Consider the following 27,928-nt stretch of genomic DNA (forward strand, 5'->3'; position numbering starts at 1 on the left):
TTTCAGTTTGTTTGAAATTCTGCAAATGAAATCAACATCTTATGCGGAAGGGGATTTTTTTTTCCTTGACAGTAAAACAGTCAGGAACATATCTGAAAGTAAAAAAATAATTATGTGATTTCATTGTTCTACACTGTATTCAAAGTACTTGTCAAAACTAAAATGTCAAATACTAAACCTGGAAATTGGTATTTAAGTATATTGAATGTGAAGGAGATGAGAGAGACAGGGAGAGAACATGCTGTCAGACATACTCACAAAATATAAATGGATTAATGAAATATATCAATAGCAACAGATCTGTACGTTTGGCTAAAAGATATTTTGGAAGAAACATTTTGTCTGGTTTAATCAAAGCTTGGTGCAGCTTTCTGCATAAACTCCAGAAAAGCAACTGCCAGTAGGTGAAGATCTGACTCCCTCCCATTCATTTAGTAACTTAAAACACGGAAGGATGCTGTAGATGATGCATATGATGTGTCTCCAGCTCCCTTCCCACACAAGGATGTTGAGAATTTCAGGATGATACACAAATTCAGAAAGGGATTAGGCAAATTCCTGAAGGATAGATAAACTGATTGAATAAGTCACCATGGCCTGGATAAGCACATTGCCTCCAGAAATCTCTACATCCTAGCAGAAGTGGCATGGGTCACAGTGCAACTGTTCTCATGTTCCAGTTCCCTGGAATTGCTTTTCTTACTTTCCTATTTGTCTCATGGCAGTAAATCCTTTCCATCTGCTTTTTACTCTCTTTTGTTATCTTGATTGAAAGAGACAACATTAACAACAAGACTGCTTCACAAGTCTCCAACTCTGGGTGTGGAGAATACTTCTCAAAATAAAACCCAAACTACTGAAAACAAAAATTTGATAAAAGAGTTACGAACCAATGGTAATTCAGATAAATGTCAATAAACTCAGTCTAATTAACTTTCATTAAAAAAAAAAAAAAACAAAAGAGTCTGGTAAAGAAGAATCTAACATCAAAGGCCAACAGTGTCATGTCTCACATTTTTGTTTTGTTGAGGTTTAAAAAAAAATAAATTAGCTACTGCCTCCACCCTGTAATGCGGGCACAATTTTAGTATTCTAGGTCTGTGAGTGTAGTTCTGTTGGCAAATAATTTGAATTATGTTTTAAGGGTTGCAAGGCACCAGACAACCTAAGAATTTTGTGTCACTGGAAAGTAATAACATAGAGAGGAAATTGTGCTGACACAATTCCGGAACTACAGAAATGCAGCTGACAGACCTCAGCTCTTATCAGTCTTTGACAGGTGCATTTAGGTATCCTTGGGTTATTGCTCTAGGACCTATTAACCTATAGTGAGCCCAGATTTCACCCCTTACAGTCAAGATCCTGCAGGAACACTGGGGGCATGTAATTTAATAGAAACCTCCAGAAAGTACATAGTTTCTCACATCCCCAATTTTTCTGCCACCCTTAAAAAATCTCCTCACTGAAGAAAGTAAAAGTTTTGCTGTATCTCCTAAGCATAGAAAAGCAGACATTGCATGCCAGCAACAGAACTGCTGTATAATGTATTTATTTCTCTATTGGTTGTTTCATTTGCAGGCTGCTTCTTTTCCTGGGCTCCCGGACAACCACAGGACATAACTGTGGACTTGGCAACATCTACATTAAAGGCAATTTTATTGCAAAAGATAACAATAGATAGTGCCATGGATTTTACTTTTTGACCTCTTATATTCCTGACCTCAAAAGGTCCAGTTTTCAGCCGACAGCTGTGAAAATATCTTTTCCTGCATCATCACTGTGATAAAAAAGCTCAGAAGATGAAAAATAACTTTTTGGTGTATCTGTGCACCACAGGACTTTGGATTATACTCTTGAGTTGTACAGTGGTATTGACCATTGGCTTCAATAGGACCATTACAGTAATGGATGGGAAAGTAGCAAAGATGCAGCACTAACACTCAGTGATGAGACACCAAGGAGATGAGACACCAAGGCTTTTTCTCTCCAAACTTTTGAATATATAGCATTTGGCCAAGATAAGGTTTTGGCCAAGATCCAGTGCAGGGAACTTTGTAAAAGAATTGAAAAGAGCTTCTGGTATTCAGCCAAAGCCTCTAGTTTCTATTAGTTCTGAGGCTGCCTTTCTTATTTTAATATTCAACGCATATTTTTCGTTTCTTGCATGGTACCCCAGAGTGCAACAGAGTTGCTTCAGCCACTAGGGAGAAAAATACCTCACCTGAAAGAAACTGAGCAAAACTACACAGAATCATAAAATAACAGATTTTTTTATGTTGGAGGAGACCTTGTCTCCTTTTTTTTTGTCTTGAAAAAAAAAAAGAATGTGCCAAACATCCAAACAAAAAGAAAAAACACCAGTACTCTTAAGGTCATCAGCTAAACCACTCTGCACTAGCAACTTAATTATATCCCTAAATGTGCAGTAAATGTCTTTGGGTACTCTTATAACTTTTAGAAAAGTCTGTTTTACACAGAGATATCTGGTAAATAAATCAGTTCACTAGTTCTGTGGTGTAAGGCTCCTACCCCCACCTGGGAGGGGGAAACCCATAACACTATCTTGTCCACTTAGGTATCTAGCACATCAGCAAGTCTGTGGAAATTGCCTTGGCATATGTAGAGTGCAAAACAAAAGGTTTGGGGAGGTGAGGATATGCAGGTAGTATTTGCCATTCTGGGAGGGTCACGTGTCTCAGTGTGTCAATTCTTTTCACCAGTTCCTGGAACAGACAGAACATTGTCACTGCATCATCCTGACACGTGGTATTACCACACCAGTCCTCTCATGCTAATAGACAGCACCAAACCATGGCCTTCCTTTGTGACAGGGCTCTGTGGGACTCGGTGTCACCAACCCAAGCTGACAGTGAGAACAGGACCCCCCAGCTCTACAAAACTAGAACTGTACACCAAGATCTGCAGTGGACACCGTGGAGTAACGCTGTCCTACCCTGCTTGCTAGAGTGTCTCACGTCCGCACTTCATTACCTACCAAGGGTAATAGGCCGTTAGCTGAGGAGAACAGAGCTATTAATGGATTCTGTTACAATATAATGCTTCGTTAACAGAGCTCTCAAAGAAATCAACAACTTCAAAACTCCCATAATCAATCCAATTTCATCTGATATATGCTCTGTCAAATTGCATTTCAAAAAGCTTTTATAATACCGAAACTCAGTTATCTAATAACAGCATTAGCAATGTTAATTTTCTAATCAGAACGCAAAATCATTAATTAACCATGCCTTCTTTAACCGAAAGAAGCTGCAGTTCCTAATCAGTAATGCTACGAATCCTTTGATGTTTATGCATAGAAAGGGTACACTCTCCTCTGAAAATACCTGTGAGGCTTTTATTAGTGCTGGTGTTAGCACTGGACACAAAATTGCTTCCCTGGTTCTGCGCCTCTCCCATCCTTCCATCTCATGCCATTACCTACAGTCACAAGAGGCTGATGCTCAGTAGCATGAGCAGCACTCCCACGTGGGTCCTTGCTTCCTAGAAACAACACCCAGCTCTCCAAAGAAGCCTCAGGTCAGTCCCAGCAGCCCAAAGCTGTTGGTTTGCCATCATGTCTAGCCTGTCCTTATACTAGCACAGTGGTACATAGAAGAGCCTATACTTGTAACAGGATTGTGAACATGCCCCAGAGCAAGAATGGGGATTTTGCCTCAGGTAAAGGACCCACCTATCTCCACTAGTGTCCAGAAATCAGTAATTCCCCTGAATATTCTCTCAGCATGAAACTATCTGCATCTACAACTTCTGATTGCAGCTTCTGAGTGGTTTGGACTCATGGATCTCTGCCAGTGCACAGCTAATTTGAACTTGAATCCATGCAAACTGTTTGCATCCCCATTTTTCTTCAGGAAAAGGTCCCATAGGACTACCACTTGTCATGCAAAACCACATCTGTTTGTTGTTTCATTATTTTTTGTTTGTTTGTTTTGAATCTGCTGCTTAAAAACTTTGTTGAGAAAATACAGAAAAAATATCTGAAATAAATAGCTTTAATTTACACCATTATTACTTAAACTCCAAAAGTTCATTCGACTCTCTGGAAACAATTGTTTCCATACTTCAAATGTTATTAAAAAGTCAGCAAGGACATAAATTTTCCTTTAAAACAACCCAACAATAAATGGAATATTTTCAGATTTTTTTTTCAGGCAAACATTATTGTGTGAGAAGCTTACACTACATATTTAATATATTATTAAAACAAAAGTTAAAAACAGAATAGTAAAACAATAGTTCAGCAACTTCTCTTGACATTTACAATCAGGGAATTAATTTTCCTGGGAAACACTGTGCTCCATGCTCCAGGAATATACCCTTTAAATTTGATGATAAACCAACTAGCAATTGTTTATCCCACTAAAATTAAATGACAGCTTTAATGTTTCTAGGGAAAATAAAAACATACTGCTAAGGCTATAAACTTGTTCATGACAACACTGTAAGATAAAAAACAAGAAAGTATGCACAACTGTTAATTTATTTTCATAATAGTAGATTGCCATGTAATAGCTTATTTGGTCTTTTAAAAAATCCTATTTTTCAGACAGAGCATTTACAGAGAATGAAGACAACCATAAAACACACCCATCATGAAGTTTCTTACACCTATATCTAAATAAGTAAATGGCTCTCAGACTGTGCTCCATCTGTCAAGAAGCTAGTGAAGGAATTTAGTCCCTTCCAAGCCTGCTAGCAACTGGTTCCTTAGCCTCAAGCAAATATTTCACTTTGTTTTCCCCATTTGTAAAAAATTTGTGCTTTGGCCTGAAGAACAATGAAATATTCTGAATGCCTTGTTCAGCTAAGCATTTTGAAGTAAGTGGGCTTAACTTTACACATACATATAGTTGCAAAGGCTGTGACTTAATAGGTTTTCTTAAAAAAGCACAAAAACTTTTTTTTTGAGATGAGCCTTGAAGAACATCTATAACTTCTGTTTTAAAGTCGAATTGCTAAAAGCATAATGGATGGATTATAAAGTAATGATTATTTTCACTTGTAACTGATAGGGTGTAACCTCCTTCTAAAGTATAAAAGTGCTCCCATAAACTCTCAGACATGGGGAATAGGACCACGCCTGACATGACTATGCCATTGATTTCTTTCTCTTAAACTTTTTTGTGTATTTTCAGTCTATAAATAGCAGATCACTGCTGTTGAGAACATCTAATTAAAATGAAATTTCTGTGTTTGGCACATACATGAATAAACTGTTGGAGATTGGACCTTGAATTATTCTGCCATGGTATTTACCTAGGAGATGCCATTGCACACACAGCATACATAGCTGAGCGTTGAATCTTTCTGAACTTTGCAGCTGTCTTGGAAATTGGAAAAGAAGTTGGTTTTGGCTGATTTTACTTATTTTACAACCAAAAATAGAACCAGAAGTTAAAGCCAGTTCACCAAACTACTGACTCCGTAATTGGGTGAAACCATTTATGTGCTTCAGCAGAAACCCTACTGACCTTTTTTCCCAGACAAAATAAACTGCCTTTGACATTTGGTGATTCAGCTGGGAGAAGAATTCAGCCCTATTTTTCAGAAAAGTGAGAACAACATCTCCCATTAGCTTTCTGGCTGATGGAACGGTGTGTGTCGTTGGCACACCACTCTTGGAAATAAGACACCAAATGCCTGGTCAGTAGAAAATGAAAGAGTCATAGACTGGGTGGAATTGGAAGAAGCCTGAAAATCTGTCTCATTCCAACCCCTTCCATGGGCAGGGACACCTTCCACTAGACGTTGAACATTGCCAGAGCTGAGGCATCCACAGCCTCCCTGGGTAACCTGTGCCAGTGCCTCAGGCACCACCCTCACAGGAAAGAATTTCTTCCTAATATCTAATCTAAATCTTAGCATAGCTTCCAGGAGGACCTTCTCCATGACTTTGCCAGCCACCAAGGTGAGACTCACCAAGGTGGGAGTCGCTGGTCTCTAGTTCCCTGTGTCTTCCTTTTTTCCCCCTTCTTAAAAATGGAGGTTGTGTTTCCCCTTTTCCAGTCAGTGGGAACTTCACCTGCCTGCCATGACTTCTTAAGTATGCTTCTGAGTATCATTTTATAAGCAGATGTTTTCACAGTAGACAATGCAGTATCTGGTATTTTTTAATTTTAAAAAATTACAAGTGCCTTTTTCATTCAAAATGTACGAATTACATTCCCAATTGAACTGCATCATGTAGAGTAAAACAAGTTAGTGCACCTGAAATTTTGTGCTTCCCTAGACTCTCCCAACCCCCACATGTGGGGATTAGTAGAGGCCATGGAGCCTCCCAGCCAAGTGCTGACCCAGACAAAGAACTTCCCCATTTAGGAGCGAGGTAACATATATCTGACACTAAGTCTCCACACAAATTGTACATTGTATTAAATGTCATTTCCTAAGTGCCCCAAGGCACCTCCACAAGAAAAAAGGATATTATGAACAAACAAAGAATTTCCATTTTCTATCTCCCACTACATCTTTCATTTAAAATGGTATTCCAAGCCATGGACATATATACTGCAGAGGTGCCATTTATTCACCTTTAGGTTAAAAGCATTCCTAGTTATAATAATTACCTCTAATGATCTAAAATTATGTGCTCATCATTTTCTTATAGCTGATTACTGCTCCAGTAGTAAAGCCAGCCTGATGGTTAGGCAATCACGTGCTTTGCTATCTAGACTCAAGTTACAGCTGAGTATGTGATATACTGAATACATATGGCACATCTCACATGCTACTTTTAATTTAGCCTGAAAAAAATGTTGAAGCTGGTGATTGTATGTTAACAAAAGAAAGACTATGAAAAGTTCATTACCTAAACATGGTTTTAAGTCACTAAATCACTGACATATCATCTATCATACCACCCAAACTGATAAGCAATTCCTAGAATATTTATCATTAAGTCAGTTAGATTTATATATTCAAGAACAAATGCAATGGAAATGGTTAAGAATTATTTTATTTAATACATCTGAAGTTTCAGTGGTTGCTATTAAGTAACTAGAGAAATATTTGCCACAGAGCATACATAACATCATGGCTGATCCTGTAGCTTTTGCATTTAACAGCTCACATTGTACTTAAAGCTTTGTTTCAGAATTCTGAACATTTGTGATGAATGTGCATTTGTCCTATTTCCAGCGCCTCTTCCTGGAATGACTTTGAGAGTTCAAGAAAAATAGCTGCAGCAAGACAAAATGGAGGAAAGAAAAATTCTACACGCTCTACTCCAGCATCTATTACCTGTGCACCATCTTCCATTTATCTTTGTTGTGCTGCAAAGCCAGCCCAGTCTATTTGTCTACCTCCCATTAATGAATTATGAATACACCTGATAATTAAAATTCAGTATTTACAATCCTGGCTGTGCGGTGGCACGATGTGTGATTCAAAGCTGTCGCTCTGTGTTAAAAGCAAGGTAGGCAGATCTCCAGGTCTCTGGCAGCATTTCATTTTCTTGCTAGAAACACTTAGCAGACATGCTCTTATGACATGGCCACAGTGTATTAACCCTGAAGAGCAAGAAGAAAATCCACATAATTTCAAGGTATATAAACAAGCACCAGTTATTTTGCTTATTAAAAAGTTTAATCCAATACAACACCTGCCCTGGTGTGCCTCGCTGAAATGGGAAGTACCACCTCTGCCCACATTCACCACTCACTTTGGAGTTTTCCTTTTTTTTGGTTTCTTTTTAAGGTTTATGCAGGTGATTCTTTATTATTAGTTTTGAACTTGAGATACAATAAAACAACCTCCAAAAAACCAAAGGAAAAAAAGCCATCAAAGCTAAACTATCATCCCAAGCATATCTGAAAAATCACACCCGAATGCTCACATCTCTTGCTTACACTTGATCACATCACTAACCCTCGTCTTACAAAGACATGCATGTTAGAAGGATATGTGCTGCCCCCTCTGCAAAGGGACTTTCCTTCAGGTCACAGTTGGTCTTTTTGACTAAAGAATGCAGAAAACACAGATGGCAGGTACAACAACAAAAAAATATTTTGTTAGCAGGTTCCTTTCATGAAGCTTGGTGTGTGTGATGGCCCAAGAGGGAAGGAAGAAGGAAGGGCAACACCACATCAGGCAGTTCACTGGGATTTGTCTCCACTCATCTCCTGCTGCCTGTTCTTGTTTTTCCAGGGTGTCCTTCTTACTGCCTAGACCTGAGAGATCTGCCATAGCCTCTTGAGATCCAGAGTGTGCTGTGTGCTACACCAGAGACAATGACAGATGGGCAAGAGGGGGAGAACAAGCTGCTGAAAATCACTATCATCCCATGAGCAGAGTGTGGAGTGGGACAGAGGTGACTCACTAAATGCTTCTACAATGCATGTGCACATTCCTGAATATTAGAAAAGAGTGATTAAGCTGAAATAGATAAGGACAGCACCTAAAATACAGTTAAATATCCTAGTTGCTCGGACAAATTTCACTTTGGTTTTACATCTCTGCAAATTCTGAAAACTGCCTTAAGTCTCTGCAATGTCTCTGGCGTCCCCCTCCTGTGAGGGACAGCAGAGCACTGAGCCAAAGCTTTGCCCCAGGAATTTCTAGCTGCTCGTTTTTTGCTCTCACACTGGGTGCTCTAAATAAGCAATTGGATGAATATTACTACAGAGTTATTATTTCTGTCACAAATTTTCAAAACTACCTACATGAATAACTGTAAGCCAAAGTCCTTCAGGGACTGGCATAAATTCAGAAGCTGTCTGAGTCCTAGATTTAGTATTTCGATCATTGAAGTGGCTGAAAGTAGTACAAAAATATATGCACAGAAGAACAGCTGTCTGTCAGCTATACACATTTACACAGACTTCTGGGCAACAGTTTCAACCAGAAATTAACAACTTGGTCTAAGTAAAATAACTCCCATCCAGGCTTCCAACAGGGTATTGGAATTTACCCTGCCAGGATGTGCAATGTTTAAAGTACCTTAAAGTCTCTTCCTGAAAAGCATCTCCTAAAGGTTTGCAATTCTCCACATAAAGCCAAAATGCAGCATTTTAAAGGTATTTAAATGTTTTATAGAGTTTTCTCTACATACAGATGGAAGAAACCAAGTAATATGTTTTTGCATGTCTCTGCAGCTCAACCTAAGACACTATCCCAAAATGCTGTAGTGTAGCCTCAGTGACTTGTTTCTATTATCCCAAACCTCCTTTCTTGGCTACAAACACTGTCAACCAAGTTTATCATTTGGAACACAAGTAACAATCCTAAGAAAAAAATCCAAGCTCCAAAAACTAATCTGGGTAGAGGCTGCACTGGATGAAATGAAGTTGCAAGAGTAAAAGGCCCAAATAAGGACAGGGTCACCATCTTCTGCTGTCCTCATGTCCTCTACAAAGGCAAATGGAGATAGAATTAGCTGGGTAAACACAGGCGTGCTGGAAATGAGATACTCCAGAAAATCTCTGCTGCAATCCTTTGGGACCACTGTAAGGTGTTACAAATTCTAGGGGATTAAAGCCAAACAGACATCAGGGACCAAAACATCTGTTTGGTGAGGATGAAATGAGAGTGAGAAGTATTACAATATAACCTCTGACATTGCCTTCTCATGCAATGTTGATGACCAGTGGTCAAAGCATTTAATCCAGTGCGGCACCAGGAATGGCCACATCCAAGCTGCCCTCAATGGAGGTCCACTATGGGTAACAACTGGCTATACAGGGAGCAGAATTGTGGTACATCCTGGATTTTAGGAAGTCTGAGGCATTATTACCTCTCTTGTAGTCAAGCATCAGGATAGACACATTAATGGAAGTGACAAACAATTCTTTCAGTCACCCATGCTACAGATGCAGGGAGATAGTCTGTTTTGTTCCTGGCTGGTTTTGAATGCTTCCATCTCTGTCTGCTGAGAGGTGGAAAAAGGGTCAGGTTCCCACTAAAATCTGGAATTGTTCATTATTCTCAGTGTGGAAAGTCTATATCAACAAGTAAAATAAAAAACCCGAACCCTAGGATTTTAATGAGTTTTCTAGTTTTGTCTCCGTGAAAAAACTATAGCACCCCTTTCTTCTTTCACATACCGTGAAGAACTTGCCATCATCACAGCACTAACAATAGGTACAAAGTTTTGAAAGCTTGACACTGAACCTTATAATTTTAGTTAAATGTGAAACACTGTTATTGAGGCCAAGAAAAGGCCTTGAGGGATTTTATTTCAGTAGTTAGAAACTGCTAACTTACTGTGCCAATAATCCAACAGTTTGCAGACAATACTTTCCCGGACAGGAAGGCAGTACATTATTGTAATGCACATCTTTTAAGCAATCAACAGGCTTAAAGCTATACCTGCGTGTTACATTTTTGGTGGCACACACTTCACTCTCTTAACCAGTACTTCTAAGACCTACATGATGTGCAGTCAAGAAAGGAAAATATCTTATATAAGCACGCTCCCTCTGAACTGGAGAGATTATCCTTTAATGTTCTCCTGTCTTTTATGGGCACAAGTGGAAAAAACCCTTCTTTTATAGGCACAAGAGGAAAAAACACTTCTTCATGGTGCCGATTCCTCTCATTCATATTCTCTTTCATGACTTCATTTGTGCAGTCAATTGCTCACAGACGCAAATAGGAAGGTGGCAGTACAGCCCTGCTTTAAAATACAAAGTAGCAGGAAGGTAAGGCCCTGGAGAGCAGTTTCTCAAGGTGATGCTCCTGAAAGGGGATATCCACACCTTTTCATATGGGTAACATTATGTTGGATCTCATTTTAATTTCACAGACACTATATAAGGGCAAGGAACTGCAAAAATTATTATTATCCTATTATTGTAATTGCTCAAAGGATTTTCTGCTAGTCTCCCATTTAGCATAGTGAAAGGCTGACAAAGAAAACGTGATTAAGTTGTGAATGTCTGGTTCCTGCCAGCTGTTTTCAAGAACAAGAGATTCCTATCATAAACAGTAACCAAAAGAATGATGGCCTTTCTGGTCCTTTAATCAGGAAATTAAAAAAACAGTAGTCCTTCAATATCTGTTAGAGACCAGAACAGAACGGAGGGAAGCAATCCAATTCATCTGCATGAACTGTTTTTTGTGGTACAGCACCACCACTACTCAAAGTGTTGACCATGTTGAAATCCAAGTCTGACTTGGAGGAGTAAGACGGAGATGGAAACAGGCAAAGTTTTTCTGAGGTCATATAAGGATGCAATTTCTTTTTTGTTTGTGACCAAGAATCAAATGTTTTATGCTCTTTCCCTTTCCTTCCTTTCCCTGCAGTAGTTAAGCTGACAGTTATCTGCAATCAATACATTACAGAAGCTAATAAGCTGCTGTGGCTTCTGGTGCTGAACCCAGAAGCACAACAGCCTGTCCCTAGATGTGGGGTAGCACTGGGACATTAGGACTTTGGTTCTGGGATGCCTGGATCCTCTTCAGTGGTGCAGAGCACGGGAAGCACCATGTCAACTGCTTCCACTGGTGGTGGTTCTTGAACACGGCTCCCATTTTGTCATGTAAAGCTGGGGCATGTAACAACAAAAACCAGATGAGAAGAGAGAAGGAGATAGCTGATGGAAGTGAACAGAATTTTCTCTGTGTCTCTTGGAAGAGTATATTTTAGTCTTGTGCTATTCCATAACTTCTCCAGTGCTTCACTGGATGTCTGGTCTAGGTGTTACTTCCCTCTCCGTGCTTTTCAGCTTGGCACAACCACATGTTCACCTTAAAGCTTTTCAAAGTCATGTCAGCTCACACCAGCTATAACGCCTGGTTCACAAGCACCAGCCACACCTTCCAGCTGTTTCCAGAAGCAGAAAATTCCCCATGCAGCAAGTACTGCTCCATGCTCCATGTCAGTCCGTTCTCTGCTCTCTGAATCCACTTTCTCCAACACCAAATAATGGTCTGTTGTGTTGTGTCTGTGTAAGGTGGACCGTTCTGTTCCCCCCTATCATGTAATGGTTCTGCCCGGGTTCTCCCCTCTCTCCCTTGTGCTGCCAGTTATCCCAACTCCTCCCCAGTTGCCTTGGAGATTAATGTACCCTTTCTCAAATCCGTCCCCCGTGCCCATCACTCAGCACTCCCACCCTTCTCTCTAGAACTCTCTAGAAACTTCCAGCTAGAGTGTCAAGTGATTGGCTCACGGGCCAGGATCCAGCCCTCAGGTTATCCCCATTGGGGTTTTCCCTAATATTTTGTATCCCACTCCCCTCTGAAACTCTAGTCGTCCAAGAACTGACTCCTCCCCTGCTTCCCTCCCTCCTTATAAGCCATTGCAACCTCCCCCTCGACTTCTTCGGTTGTCGGTTCCCCTGGGACCCAGTAAACCTGGATTCACCACAGCTGGAGAGCGCTCTCTTTTTCTGCTGACTGTAGCCATAAGCCAAGCCACGTCCTACCACAAGGCAGCGCTGCTGTCATAGCACAGGGGATTTGCCTTAGGTGCTGTCCCGAACCACGGAGATCGGGATAGTGCTCCCCTACTGCTAGCGGCGCTGGATAGCTAGCCGGGACGACCGAGAAGGACAATCCTTCTCCAGCTGGACCGCTTCAATGGTCTTTCCTTAATACGCAGCTCCTGATGTATCTTGGAGCCTTCTCCCACACAGCTGGGTGTCCATGGAGGGCAAAGAGCAACTTCAGGGGCAAGATCTCAAACTCTAAATTAAATTCCTTATTCTGGCTAATCTCTCATTTCTGAGTCTGCAAAGGTGCCTGAAGAACCAGGGCAGACCTACCTCCCACCTGGGCTCCAAATCATCTCACACAGCCCCTGCTGAAACCTTGTCAATTACCTGCTGCACACATGCATTTGCATTAACTGTGCCCATTCTTTCTCTGAGTTATTTGAAAAAAACTTTACATTTTCCAGCTGATTCCAATAATAACCAAATAATAAATAATTTAAGCAGAGCATTTAATGGATGGAGTAAACAGAATGTTGTAAATACAGCTATTACTACAACAATAATTAATTGTGAGGTCTTCTGTTACTACTTGTCCCCGTTTTAGTGACTTAATAATATCAGGAAAGAAAGGGTTTGTCCTTTGTTATTTTTTCCATATACATCTGCTATTCAGAACACTGCAACAGATCATCAAAGACAGCTATGGGAGCACTTCTTGTATTCCTTTATTCAGTCTTTTGCTTTCTGCAAATATTCTTGTGTTTCAAATCTCATTCATCATCATGTTTGTGTTCAGGCTGCAATCTCGTCTGACACACAAAGCAGATGAAACTAGGGATTTCCAAAGCTAAATTCATAACTCTTGATATCTTAAGCTAACAGCCCAAAGCCTCCAGGAGAAAGCAGTAATAGATTCACATCCTCTGTGGCTCATAGAAAGTAAAATATGTGTAACACATATGACCATTAAGTTATATTTGTAGGTAGATGAGTCTGTGAATACAAATAATGGGGATTAGCACACACTTGTTAGCAAAAATGTACTTAATGGTCTTGGAACACATTTACCAAGCTTATATTACTGTTGCTTCAAGCCACAGTCCCTGCTGGGGTTAGGAGATGGTTTTTTTTCTTATGAAAGAGAAAAAGCCCTACCATTTGTGTCCACCCTAAGCATTTTTCAAGGGAACTTGAAAAAGGCTTCAATAAGTCCTCATATGTCTTGCCATACCTAAGCCATGCTACTAAGGGTGTCCCAAGCCACCTTTCTGTGCTGGCAAGACACAGTTCTAACCATCCAGAACAAACCTCAGGGGCTCTGGGGGCTGCACAACTCTGAAAAATCATGCTGGTTATCCCTCTAAAGTAAATGCCAACAATAAACCCAGTAGACTTCTTCCCTTCTTACTCTTTATGGCTCCCACATTCAACACAGAGACGCTGGGTGACATATCCCAATGAAGTGTTGATGACATGACAATTTACCTGAGGTTTTTTTTTTGTCTTCAAGACTGGATTTATTTGGAAAAAAAAAATTACAGGTTGGATAAAGGTATTGAGGCTGGCTGATAAGCATCTTGATGGTCCCACTGAGTGACCAAAATGGTCCCACCAAGCCCTAATCTGTGGACATTATTGCATACTATCCACACTCCCATTCACTTGGTGACCTTTACTTTTTCTTCGTTGAAGCAATGATGCTCGTAGCCATCAGTCAACACCTCCTCCCCCAGACTGCTCTGACATCCTTCCTCATCATCTGTAAGGACTTCTAACTTGGATCGCTTCCATTCAGCACCACACCTGACCTTCCAGACACACACTTTGATGCAATCTATGTAATCCTGCAGCAAATGCCAGTGAAAGTCATCCCAATACACCTCTTATGCTCTTTTTCTTGAACCTTTAATCTTTCTGTTGGATCTTTGTTTGTGCCCCCAGACAGCAACTCTAATTATTAATTGATCTATATAATAACATGTCATACAGTATTACTCTGCTGCTTTTATCACCTGTGAGAAGCTGACCAAAGATACTGATTTTTAAACAAAGGACCTGAGAAAGAAAAACCCCTGACCAGCTCTCAGTTGGAGGACACACAAACAGCTAGATACAGAGACAGTGTTAACAGGGTGTGGAAACAGCCCCAAAACCCAGCTTTTTACTTGGCTTGTGCTTTCTACTTGGAGGGGAAGTGAGAAAAACTCCTGAGTCAGCCAAGAGCCCATGACTATTGATTTTTGAAGGAAATTATACTTCCAGCTGTGCAGTGTTTTTGAAAAGTCCACTCTTAAACACTCTTCTCCATTTAAATGAAAGGAAATTACCAAGGCTGAAGGCTTTTATTAGCAAGCCTCTCCAGGATAGATCCATACAGAAAACCTGGAGGAAATCACTGAAAGAAGATCCTACACTACTCTGCTGAGACTGAGGGTCTGTAAAAGCCTCTTCCCTTTCCCCCCATCAACTTAGGTGAGAAAACTGAGTGCTCTGTTTATTGATAGCCACATACTACTTAAAAATTATTATAACTTTCTCTCCTGAATTTTACATGAATATATCTGTGTTTGGTAAAATCTTTCTCCCTTATACTCAATGTTTTCCAGACCTTAACACAGCATCATCCAGATCCATATCTCACATTAACTAGTAGCATGAAACACCTCTACTGAACATCAGGAATATTAAAATAGCACAGGAAGCTTTTGGGGACAAATAATACACTACATTTTGTACTTTCTTTTCTACAAAAGTTTCCTCCTGCTGTTTTTACCTCGAATATCTATTACATGAATTGCTTTTCCCACTGGGAAAACAGATCGGACCTTGACATGGTGACGTCAGTGAAATCTCTTAACAAAAAGAAATCATGGAATGGTTTGGGTTGGAAGGGGACCTTGATGATAATAAAAAAATAAGCATAACACATATCTGAGAAAGAAATTAACTAAAATTTATTATTTTCATAATAATTCCTAACCATTTTGAGTAATAATTTCTAATACTAACATATGCATCATCTTTTATGCTACAATGTGAAGATGTAAATTCCATATCCTTGAAATCTGTGGCAAGCAAAGCATTAAGGTTTCAATTCTTTTCAGCAATTTACTCTCTATCTGTGAACTTTCCTAAAATTTGATGGATATTCACTAGGCATATCTGAACTTTACATCAAGAACATAAAATAAAAAATTTAAAAAATGAAGCAAATAAAAAATGAAGTTGCATTTTTATGGGTTTAAAAGTTCCTTGTAAAAATACACCACAGAAGCAACTGGAAGAGTGTGCATGAAGAAATGGCACAGGATCTACCCCACAGAGGGTCTGAAAGCGAGAAACAGAGAGCTGCTTTGAGTAGTTAAATAATTATGTAATTTAATACATCTTCCAAATGGGTTTAAAGCCTTTGCCCACAAAGAGTCTAACAAATAATCTAGTGAAAACTGTAAGTACTTTTTCTTTCTCTTGGGCTATATTTGTATTTACAGGAAAAAAAACTGCATGTTGGTCATGAATATAGTGAAAGGTACTGCACAAGCCTGCATACTTCAGGAGCAATTGCTGCATATAAATACAACATTGAAGTAGCCTGTGGAACACAAGATAACAGTAGCCCAACTGACTTTCTTTGTAAACAGGCAATTATGTACCAGGGGTCCAATTGCTAAACATTTTGGTTTTTAAAAATAACAGGAGTTAAGCAATTTATTAAGTTTAAAAATTTGAGCTATGACATGAAAAATGAGAACATATTTCTCTTGCAAATAAAGTGGATTCCTACTATTCCTTCTTTTTAAGAGGTTCCAAACTGCAATCACTGCTCAGGTAGAGCCCCTATTTAAATCACAAACAGCTCTGTCTGGGGGAAAAAACTGCAGGACAAGGGCCAGTGTTTGCATTGGAGTTTGTTAATGCTAGCATAGCTGGTCAAAATCCAGCCATTACACTAGCTTTGTTGTAAGTATCCAGGTATTTCCAGTTCAGTCCAACAAAAACCTTAGCTATAATCAGCTCTGGGGGAATTGGTGAAGAGGGAGGATGAGCTGGGTCTTTCCAATGCATTGCCAGGACAAGGGTGATGTGTATGTGTCACTCTGGTTCCAGCTCCTCACCACATGGAACCTGCAATTATTTGTACAAGTCAGTCAGACTTCATCTGGACTATGGGAAAAAGAACAGGGAAGAAACACAGTCCTCACAAGGAAGTAGCAGCACCGACAGAAGGCACTTGCCCCATGCATTATTGCACAGAGGAGGATGGATTTTCCCAAGTGCTCAGCCATAAGCACTTCCTAAGAGGAAGGCAGGTGCTGCTAAGGACTCTGGAAAATATTAGAAAGTCTCTGAGTGTCAAAATGTAGAGTAGCCTTTCTACTTGAACTTGGGTGCCTGAAAGCAGACATCACTAATATAGAATTTTTGAGATAACTCAAGATAAAACTGCACTGACAAACAAATGAATCCACATCAACTTTGATAAAAGCCAGTAGGATCTTTGTAAACCATAGTAACAACCAAAAATCTATGTAAGAACCTAAACTAGATAAAGATGTTAAAACATCTGAGAAAATTATTAAAAGTAAAGCAACGCTGAAATTTCAAAACAAGACACTGTGATCAGATACTTTTGAGTAAATTTATTTTCCAAAATTTAGAACAATTTTTGATTTACACAGGAATAAATTATCTAGATTGACTTTGTGTCCTACCACATAACTTTGGTGTGTCCACCTCAGTTGCAGAAGCAGACTTGGTACTGTACAAGTCCAAAGTCTTTGCCTCAAGGTAAGTGCCCAGAGGAATGGAAATCTAGAGAACAGGCCAATTTTCCCTGTAATTACACTGGTGCAATTATAAAGACATCTTCACTTTTGCACTGGTACAGATTTCATACCCTTAAATCAGTCATATATTAAGGAATAGGAACTATGAGAAATGATTATTTGGTCCAACATGTTTAAATCCAAAGAACTTCACCTGCTCACAATCTGGAATTGCACAATTCATTGTAGGATCTAAAACTGTTAAGAAATCAAAGCAGACGTCTTCCTCTCTCATGAACAAGCAAGTCTCAAAACAATCAAGACCTAGAAATAAAATGCATTACTTATTTGACTAGCATACAAACTTAGATCACAATGATAAAGCTGAAGTTAATCAATTTAATTTACTTGTTAAAGTCTTTGTCCTACACAAGAAGTACTGCACTTCTTTGCCTTCTGCAAAAGGAATGAAGGAACACAGCCTTTCTTATTAATCCTCTGAAATGAACATTAAATTATTTCTATAGGCTACTATAAAACTTTTGAGTTTAAAGTTTTAGTCAGTCCAGTAACATGCTAGGACAAATGCCAGGGAAATGAATGTTCTGGATTTCCAGGGTAGAAATCTGACTGTATGTCAGTGAAAGCCCATCATTTATTTTCCCAAAAATAACCCTGAAAATTAAAACCAGACTCTGATGGACTGGAGATACTGACAGTTGATCTTCTCTCTGTCGCACGGCCATTTACAAATATCACATTTAGAGCTATGAAACTCTTTGAATATGGATGTTCTTATTTCTAAAAAATATACAGAATCCTTCTTATGGTAGATGACGCCCAAGTACACACAAGTTCTTTGATTCCATCAGCAAGTGCTAATAATAAAAAATGTTAAGAGCAATTGTTTTCAATAATTGCAGTCTAGCTTGAGATAAATTCTACATATTAAAACTAAACACTCATTTCAAAGGATTTTTGTAATCACACCTATCTTAGAAGGGTAAAATTTAATCCAGTTCCATCTTTCTAGCCAACTGGTACACTATTTGCTTTTGCAGTTAAAACCTGACTGTATGATAACTCCCAACACACTCCAAACTGCATCCTTGGGAATACTGCACTGCTCTTGATAGCAAAACACCATTCAGCTGTATGAAACCTCACTTTCTAAATAAAGAACATCATGTTTTTAAATGACACTGATTATTCAACCAAGGTTACGCTTCTATTGCTAAATTGAGTTGTAATTATAAAGCAGAATTAATAACCAAATTTAATGAAAATCCCATTATGATGCAGCTGAGGAAATCAAAGTTGAAACTCCTGTAGGTAAAATGACAGATAGTCACAATATAAGGGCAATACTATCTGTGAATCTATTTCCTCAGCTTTCTGGAGTTCTCAGCAGAAAGTTAACTCCAAAATGATATTGCTTCTCCCCTCAGGAGCATGTACAAGCCCAGAGACAAACACATAGAGAGGTGAGGGTGACAAGGGAGGCTCCTATCTGACCTCAGGGCTGCCTCTGACCTCAGTAGATCTTCCCCAAAAACTGCGTTCCCACCAGTGAGGCAGAATCAGGCCCTCCAATTTCAGGTCAACAACTCCACATAAATGTAGAGGGCACTGGAGTCAAAGACACTAACTCTTGGAGAAAGAGGAAAGTTTTTCCAAGATACAATTTTTTTTTATTTCAATAGGCTTTTTTTCTCATTCATGCGGCACATAAACAAGATTATGCTTTGGGAGGTTTGCATCTACTGGGATTAAAATCTAGTAAAGATGGAAGCGTGCAAAAGAGGAAGGAAGGGTCTCATTTTCCCTAAATTACACTTATTAAGTATATATTCATCTCAGAACACACATGAAGTCAAACAGACTCAAAGAGAAAAGCTTTACTTTTAGTATAAAACACTAATGAAAGACTGGAATCAATCTCTTTTCGTCCCCTTTAGCCTAATTCTGTGCAAGAACAGCAAGCTGCTACAGATTAAGGATTCTTCAAACTTTAACAGAAAAATTCTCAACCACAAGAGCTGAAAGGCAAATAGTTCTTTGTAAAACCATAGCACTACCTCTCGTAAGTACTCAAGCATGTTTAATGTTGACTGCATTGCTGAGATATACTAATGTACTATATAGATGGTGCATGGAGGGAAGAAAATTATTTTGCATTCAGCTAAAGAATAAATATATACAATCCCCTCCAAAAATCAATGTATTGCTCCAACATCTGAAATCAAACTGAATGCAGGTAGATTTCTAATCATGAGCAGAATTTCCTGCTTATAAGTGGCAAACCAATGTATGCCAATAGACAAATGTTTCAGCTCTGGTGTATTGTGTTCTGATGAGTAAGAATCTTGTACTATTCATGTTTTTGAATAATTTCAGCTCTGTCAGTAAGAGGGATTCTCTGAATAATGTATGTAGTGCAAAAGAAATGAACAGAGTTTAAATAAAACACACAAATGTGAAGGGAAAAGAAAAAGGACTGAAATCTCCAAAGTGATATAGATCAGATCAATTTTGATAACTCACAACAGATTCTGTCTATTAAGGCAACCTGTTTCATATGCATTCAAGATTTAAAATAAAAATACTAATGTTCTAGGCCTGTTTGAAGAAAACAAAAATGCATAAAATAACCATTGGAAATTAGCTATGACATTGAACACACAGAATTTTCCAGTTCCAAAGGTACTCCTGGGTGAACATTTTGATGGATGTTTTTTTACCTAGTGAAAACAAAAAAAACCATTAAAGGTTATCCAGTGTTGCAGTGAGTTACCTGCTGGTATGGCGTCCATAATCCTTTGGAATAATCTGTCTACTGTCCCTGACACATGCAAAGGATCAGGCCCTGAATCTTCACAAGTAACCTCTGCAACAAATGGAAACGGAAATAGAGGAAACTGGTAATGTCTCAGAGCTTTATGCTTGAACTCACATGAATATTCATCTCGGTCCAGCAGCTCTCAGGCTTTTGTACTGTATGTTTGGGGACATGTGCTCTGAGTAATTTCTACGCAAACAGCAAGGTCCAAACCCACTGCTTCACAGCGGTTCAGCAAAGTTTTCATTTCATATTACCATGAAATCACTTAACTCAGAGCTGATGGTGGGGGTTTCTTTAATTAGGTTAGAAAAACTCACACATCTGCGCTTTAGAAGCCTCTGTCAAGCCAGGAAATTCAATCACATGGAAGCCAGTGTCCTCCAGCTATCAGACAATTGATTTTTGCAGGACTCTGCTCACATTTAGCTTAAGGAGCATGAGATATGTTCATTCAGTTGTCAGTTGGTTTGCCTACATTTCATTAGGAGAATGTCTGTTGTTTAGAATACATTCCTCAGTAATAATATTTTTTTAAAAAGAAGTAGTCAGATTATTGGCATAAGACTGCAAAACATGAAATAAATGCAAACTTGGACTAATGCAAAAATACATGTGTGTTTAAGTGGTAAGTAGAAGCACAAATAAGGCCTTTAGGATTACTTCTATTTAATACAGATGTACAGAATTTTATGAGCATACATACACATAAGCATATAAATTTAATTTTCCCTTTTTTCTTTGCCTCCCCCCCATACTACAAGGATTCATAATTTCTAAAGCTATTAAATCCTTTGGAACTGAAACTGGGTTCAGCTTAAAGAGGAAAAAAAGGATCAGGTTATGAATCACTATTTCTATAAATGACAGCAAACATAATGGGAGAGGTGTTCCTCAGTTAAATATAAGGCAAAAATAGCATAAGGTGGTTGGAATGAGAGAAGAATCTGCTGCAAATAGTGTAAATGAGCAAAGGTTTGGCCAAACACTTTTTGAATTTAAGGTGTTTAGTTTTACACAGAAAAGTGATCCAATTTTAGACAATTTTAAATGTGTGCAAATCAGAATTAATTCACTAACATTCAAATGGAAAGACTAAGCAATATCCTTAATCCAAAATGTAGCAAGAGCTTGAGAAATTGTCAAAACTAGATGCATAGACAGAATCTAGAATAATTGACTTAACCTAAAATTACTGATTTTAGTACACAAAAATTTTAATCCCATCCCATTTGCTAAAAATTTAAGTTTAAAAACACTACTGTGTCATTGGTCTCCATGGAATAAATATTATCAGTGCTTTCAAAAGTTGACATGAACTGTAGTATTTTCTCAATGTACTACACCTGCACAGACCTGATGCCTTCCAGTTTCAAAGCATCTTTTGAAATGTTTTTACCTTATAGAATTTGATACTGATTTCCACGCTAAACACAACTAATACATTCCTTAACACAGAATTCACGCTTTATGGGACATCACCCTTTCCTGCATAAAATGAATGGAGCCATTTTGGCAGCTCAGAAGCTTTTCCTCTTAAATAAGGTGGCAAGGTCATCTGAAACTTGAAGTAGCAAAGACTTGTAAAAATAAATTCAGCAATCATGCAATAAATTATTTATGAGAACCGCACAGCATATTGTATGCTTACATACTAAAAAGTGCCACAGAGATGGCAGTGAGAAAGTGAAGAGAAACACAGCACATATTTTAAAGGCACAATGAACACTAAGACATTCTCCAGTATGTTTCTATTTTAAACTCGCTCAGCAATGTCGCTTAGAGCATCTACTTCCAGAGGCAATTCACCCTTGAATGGAGAGGAGGGATTGGAAAAGTTAAGAGCTACAGAGGAAAACCTAGAGTCCTGAAATATGAACATCAAAGTAGTCATGCTACTACAGTCTTCAGCTTTGCCCCACTGTACACCACTGTCTTACATAATAACATGAATTCCTTTTAAGAAGCCAGACACACACGAAAATAAACAGAAATAATGCTTTGCCCCTCTCAGAGATAAGGCATATCTAGTACATGTTTTAACCACTGGAAAGGACCCTGGGGTGACTGAAATGTATCAAGTTCAGCTAATTATACATCACTTTTTTCAAAATACAAATTAAAGAAAATAAATGATACCTCATTTGTCAAGGGCATTTCTTGCTCTGTCTTCCTCTCATTGTGTATGTGCATCTGTGTGTATGTGGGGGTGTGTGTGTGTGTTTATAAAATATATAGCAGCACGAGAATATTTGTTCCAGTTGAGGTGGTCTGTGAAATCAAGTAGCTCAGACACTAACTTGATTTGGCACCAATGTATGGATGCATAGAGACATATCCACAGGATGTATGCATTACGAAATGGTAAGAGACATTTACAACCTAGAATATAAGAGCAGGGCTGCCTCAAGTGACATCACCAGATCAACTGCAGCGTCAAGCAACTCAGATATATTATCCTGCACACCACTGCTTCCCTGTCTCCTTTCCAGCCGTTAGAAAAGCATTTGGGAGCACAAACATTATCATATATTTTCAAATACACACAAGGTGTAGCATGCACAGAGGCAAACAAAAGTGTGGGGTTTATGCACTTACTGACATACTCATAATTTTTCTTTACAACAACAAAATTCATCTCCATAGAAACAAAGAAGCAAGAAACTACAGTAATACTGCAGTTTACTTTTTACTAAAGTATATGTCACATCAGGTTAGTCAGCAGAAGGCAGGAGAGGGGATTTTGCTCTACTAAGGAACTAACGAGGACTGCTGCCCCTTTTGCTCTTCTGCAAAGGCTATCTGTACTGAAGACAGACTTCCTGATATATTTATAATGCAAGATAACTATATGGTTTCCTGTTCTTTACACTGCAATTTATGCATAAGGTGGTTGGATCAGTGGCATGTTTACTTACAGGCATTTGTTACAGCGAAGCTGTTGGCTGTTTCAATGTTGTCTACATGAGGAACCAAATTAAAAGGTGCTTCGGATGCATTGGGGCTGGTGTTATGAAGAAAGATTGCTAATCGAAAAGCAGTGTATTCCTGATCTGTGTTCCTGATGAAGAGACCACCTACAAAAAACAGAAAAAAAAAAGCAAAAAGCAAAAGCAGCTGGGTAAATCATTTGCAAGCCACTTACTGTCTTGTAAAACCAAGCAACTGTCTCTCCCAAAGCTGCACAGTAAGGCAAGTCCTAAGACTTTAATGGATAAGGAACTAATCGTATTCATAATCACAACCACTGCCTTTAAATCACCGTCCTCAATCGATTTTAACCTCCCTGATGCATTCATGCTTCTTTTCTGACTTCTCGGTTTTCAGCCTTTCATACATAAATACCCAGATTTGTCATGATTACAGTGACCTTTTAAAGTGTTTAGCCTCCGTCTCCCTGATACTGAACACACTGGTAAATCAGCTGCTCAACAGCCTCTCACATTAAGTGGCGGGCTGATTAAGCGGAACGATGCTTTCTGGATTAAAAAAAGAGAATACCAACTCAGTGTAGGATAATCCGCACTGAAGAGGAAGATAATGAACTTTGCTCCTCTGCAGCCATGTGCAGGCAGGGAGCAGCTCAGCCTTATTAGCAGCATCTTTACAAGTCCACAAGAAATGATGCAGTGATGGAGCTGAGCTGGAAAGAATTCAGATAGATGCGTCCCATCCCAAACACGTCCGAAAGGAGGGAAGCAGGAGGCGATGGGAAAGGGGTGAGGATGGGGCACAGGGCTACAGGGACACACTTACAAAACCCTAAACTTTCCAACTACAGAGAGGAACGAAGGACGGAGTAGCCTTTAACCCCCCCCATCCCTGCCGGCTACCGCAACCTCCAATGGTGCTCAGGACTCGCCATTCCTTCGAGAGTCAGGCAAGAGCAAGGGAAGTCGCAGGGGGCTAAAGCAGCCAAAGGGCATCAGCCCCGAGCCCCTTCCTGCCCTGCCGACACCGCACCCCCGGGGCTGGAAGGAGTTCTGCACAAGATCAGCATTCTCTTTTCCGCACGCGAACGCACACAGAAATATTTACACACACAGACACACGGAGGCACATACACAGAAACACGAGGATGATTCGTGCAGGCACGGAAATGGGATGGTGCTGGAGGAGAAATCTGCAAAAGCTGCCTTCAGAGCCTCCTTTCCAACTCACTTCGCGAAGGATTGAACCCCTGGATACACGCACGCAGCCCAATGCAGCGCTTACCTATTTGCACGCTGCTAGGAAAAGCTCCCATTGCTAGTCCCCAAAAGCCAGAAAACAACAAGACAAGCTGTCTGCAAATAATCCTCATCTTCTCTTCTGCCTCTCTGTCTCGCCTTCTCCCGCTCGCTCGCTGGATGCTGCTCAAAGAGGCATCGAGGGCGAGGAGGATACACACAAAACCAGGAATAATAAAAAAAAAAAAAAAAAAAGGGAAGGGGAAGAAAAAGAGAGGTTTCCTCCTTTTTCTTTTTTTTTTTTTTTTTTCTGGTGGTTTGGTTTTAGAATTTGTTCGCTATCCTCTCCCGCTCGCGCCCTGCCTCTCTCCCGGCTGCCGCTTCAGCAAGCCATGCCGCCGCGGCGGATTTTTCCCGCAGTCTCCATCGCCGGGGAGCGGAGTGTGTCCGGCTGCAAATGTTGCACATGCAGAAGATGGTGGTGAGTTTGGCGGCGGGGGGCAGCGTCTGGCAGAGGCGCGGCGCGGGCGGACATGCGCCGTGCGCCCCCCCCGCCCGCCCGCACCGCCGCGGGCGGGAGCCGCCGCCGAGCGCGCCCCGCTCCGCCCCGAGCCGCGGAGCCGCCCGCGCCGGCCGCAGGAGCGGCGTTCGCCTTTATTTTTAATTTCGGGGGGGGCTGTTTTTTTTTGTTGTTGTTGTTGTTGTTGGTACTGGTGGGTTTTTTTTATTTTTATTCGCCCTCCTCACCCCGCCTTTATCATGCCGCTCGCCCATCCGCGGGCGCGCAGCATCGCTGAACTGTGTGCGGCGGGAGTCGAGGCGGCAAGGACAGTGCCCCGGGCTGGGCGCGGGAGGCTCGTCCTCTGCAGCCCATCACTGGGGCTGCTGCTATGAAGTACTCGCTGTTATTAGTGAGGGTGGCCGGGCGGGTGTGCGTGCGCTGAGCGGCTGCGGAGCGGGGACGCGGCGGGGCAGGCGAGTGCCCCCTCCCCGCGGGGGCGCTCCGCTCCGCTCCGCCGGGAGCCGCGGGACCGCTCCGCGCTGCCGGGTTTGCGGCACAGGATGGGGAGAGCAGGGGAGCGCTCAGCGCTGTGGCACTCGTGCCAGAGGGAGGGAGAGCCAATGGAAAGAAAACTTCACTGCTCCTACGCCGCCTCCTTTTCACTGTCTATTTTCTATTTTCTTTTTTTTTTTAATAATATTTTTTAAGTGGGAGGGGAAAAAAAATGGAGCTCTTTTATTGTCTGGTCTTTTTCTGGTGCCTTTGAATTTTTCTCTTCGAGCCTTGTAAGTTTCCCAGAGGAGCTGCTGGAAGTCTGGGTCTATTGCAGTTAATAATTAAAAGATATATATAATAAATGATAGGTAATGAAATCATCCAACAATAGCTGTATGTCAGAGGAGGGAGCTTCTAGCTTCACATGTGGCTTTACAAGATATTTTTGTCAGTCACAGGGAATGACTGGAGTTGCAATAGCATAATTTTAAAATGTTAATTGGCAATATGAAAGAATATTGATTTTTTAAGGTGAACTTTATGGCTCTGCTTTGAAGCACACACATTTGCTCCAAGATCAGAGTTTTGCCTCCTTTCACTCAAGTTTACTTTCTTAGCTTTTTATTGCACCTTGTGTCCTCAAACTCTCCTGTTGCAGGGTGAAATACGACCCCTCTATTTGCTGCAGAGGGTGACAGTGATTTGTGAACAATGATTGTGGGCTCCTAGCATCTACCACATGGGAGAGTAAGCAGAGAACATTGAAAGCAGAGATGTATAGACAGACAGACTTATCAGTGTGGATGTGTCCAGCTGTGCACTACTCTGTGTGTGCGTGTGTTTGGGAGACAGTGAAATTCCTGTAAATGAATTACTTTTTGAAAGATTTCTTTGCAGATCAATGGCATACAAACTTAACCTGCATTTCAGAATACCCATTCCTTTGTGTTTCAGTAAATCTTCTACTTCTGTTTACTTTCCCTTCACGTTTTCCAGTCTTCTCTCTGAAGTGGCAGGCTTGTTCTTCGCACTGTTTACCCATCTCTTTTTGTAACCTCTGCTTTCGCTCTTGTTTGATTTTCTTTTCTTCTTTCTTGCTTTGCCTCCTTTGTCTCCCTGAATTCTCCCCAAAATTTGGTTCCTCTTTTCCTCCATTCTTCATCATTTAACTTTTTGACTTTGTAAACCCAGATAAAAAGAAATGAAAATGAGATAATATTTCTATGGCTGGCTGGTTTTTCGCCGCTAGGAGCAAGTGAACTTGGAAAAACATTTAGTTATTTTGCTGGCACATGTGCATGTGAATTCATGCAAAATAAGTATTAAATGTTAAGATTTTAGAACTATATCCATGATAGTGATCAGCAAGCCTGCTAATTGAGCTGAGGCATATGCTTTGGCCGCACATTAATTTAAATTTAATTTGAGAGTGCACCAGGAACATACAGTGGTCTAACCTGATGTGACCAAGAGTCTCACCCAGCGGTTCCTATATCAAATCTGTAATTTCTCTTGGAGTTGGACAATGTATTTTAGAGAAACATCCAATCTTGATTTAAAGACTTCAAGAGACAGGAAATCCATCACTTCCCAGGGTAAGTTGTTCAAGCTGATATCTACTCTCATTTGTTAAAAACTGCATTTTTCTAGCTTTGGTTTCTAATGTTCACTGTCAGAGATGAACCTAGTATTCCTGTAATGGTATCACTCAGTGCTATTCCTGGAAATAATCCCGTCCTCCACTTGACCCTCCCTTGCCCAGACTGCTCAGGATCATTTTGGCAGCTGTGGAAAGCAGAGGAAAGAAAGGGGATGAGGCTATACTATAGAAATTTTGTTTAAAAGACACAAGGAAAAAAAAAATTGCAGTATCAAAGGAGGGAAATCCCATTTCAGTAGGTTTTGAGAAGTGAATGGCAGATGATGAAGTGATTGATCACAATGTTTATCTTACAGAAGAACTGGAACAGGAAAGGTAACAGGGATGTAATCAGGATTAAGGCTGGAGGGGAGGAAAGGTGAGATAAGATTTTAGACTCTACTGCTCTGGTGAGTTAACTGTGTCTGATTGCCAGGTCCCTATGAAGCTGCTCTCCCATTCCCAAAAGGAAGGGGATGAAAAATAAGGCGAAGAAGCTGATGGCTCCTGGTAAAGATGAGGAGATCACTCACCAGTTACTATCACAGGCAAAACAGACTCAAATTGGGTAAAGGTAATTTAATTTATTGCCAGTAAGGGATAGAATGGAATGGTCAGAAACAAAGACAAAACTATAAACACCCCACACACACACCTCTTACCAGTCTCCACTTCTTTCATGACTTTTCTCCCTCCTCCTCCTGGGCAGTACAGAGCATCACTGATGGCCTCAGATTTGGGCAGCGATGGGTCTGTTTTGGAACAGGATGAAACTGGCTCCTTTTGGGAGCTTGTGACAGAGGCCATCCCTGCAGCACACCCTCCCACCCTAGCCTTGCCACACAGACCAGTTTAGCAGTGGCCTGCCAAGCAAAGGAAGAGCCTGTGTGTTTTCCTGGTGGCAGCTGGGGAGGGGCTGCACTGAAACCACTCCTGAATGAGGTCCCAGGATTCCCTTAGTTCCCCTCAGGCAGACCAGGAAAGTTGTGGTTGGTGTTTGAGGGAACGAGGGACAGAGCTCAGAATTCCACAATGAAATATCAGAGAAATTAAGAAATTAGTGAAAGAAGTTTTGTTGAGTGCATCAGTTGCATGGAAGTGATAGACTAAGAGGGGGTCTGTCTGG

The 27,928-nt window shown here is 40.4% G+C and overlaps 1 protein-coding gene across 4 annotated transcripts in view; it reads right to left on the reverse strand.

The window, feature by feature from the left end:
- Window positions 1-24,381, reverse strand: part of GRIA4 (glutamate ionotropic receptor AMPA type subunit 4) — a 216,885-nt gene extending 192,504 nt beyond the window's left edge. For all 4 annotated transcript variants that reach the window (XM_030961258.1, XM_030961346.1, XM_030961431.1 and 1 more), the window contains exons 1-2: window positions 24,213-24,381; window positions 22,916-23,074 (exon numbers count right to left, since the gene is read on the reverse strand). In XM_030961258.1, the coding sequence (XP_030817118.1) occupies window positions 22,916-23,074; window positions 24,213-24,300 (247 nt within the window). In that variant the 5' untranslated portion in view covers window positions 24,301-24,381. The remainder of the gene's footprint in view (window positions 1-22,915; window positions 23,075-24,212) is intronic.
- Window positions 24,382-27,928: the final 3,547 nt, after the last annotated feature.

Source organism: Camarhynchus parvulus, chromosome 1 (assembly GCF_901933205.1).
Source record: "Camarhynchus parvulus chromosome 1, STF_HiC, whole genome shotgun sequence".
Lineage (NCBI taxonomy): Eukaryota > Metazoa > Chordata > Aves > Passeriformes > Thraupidae > Camarhynchus > Camarhynchus parvulus.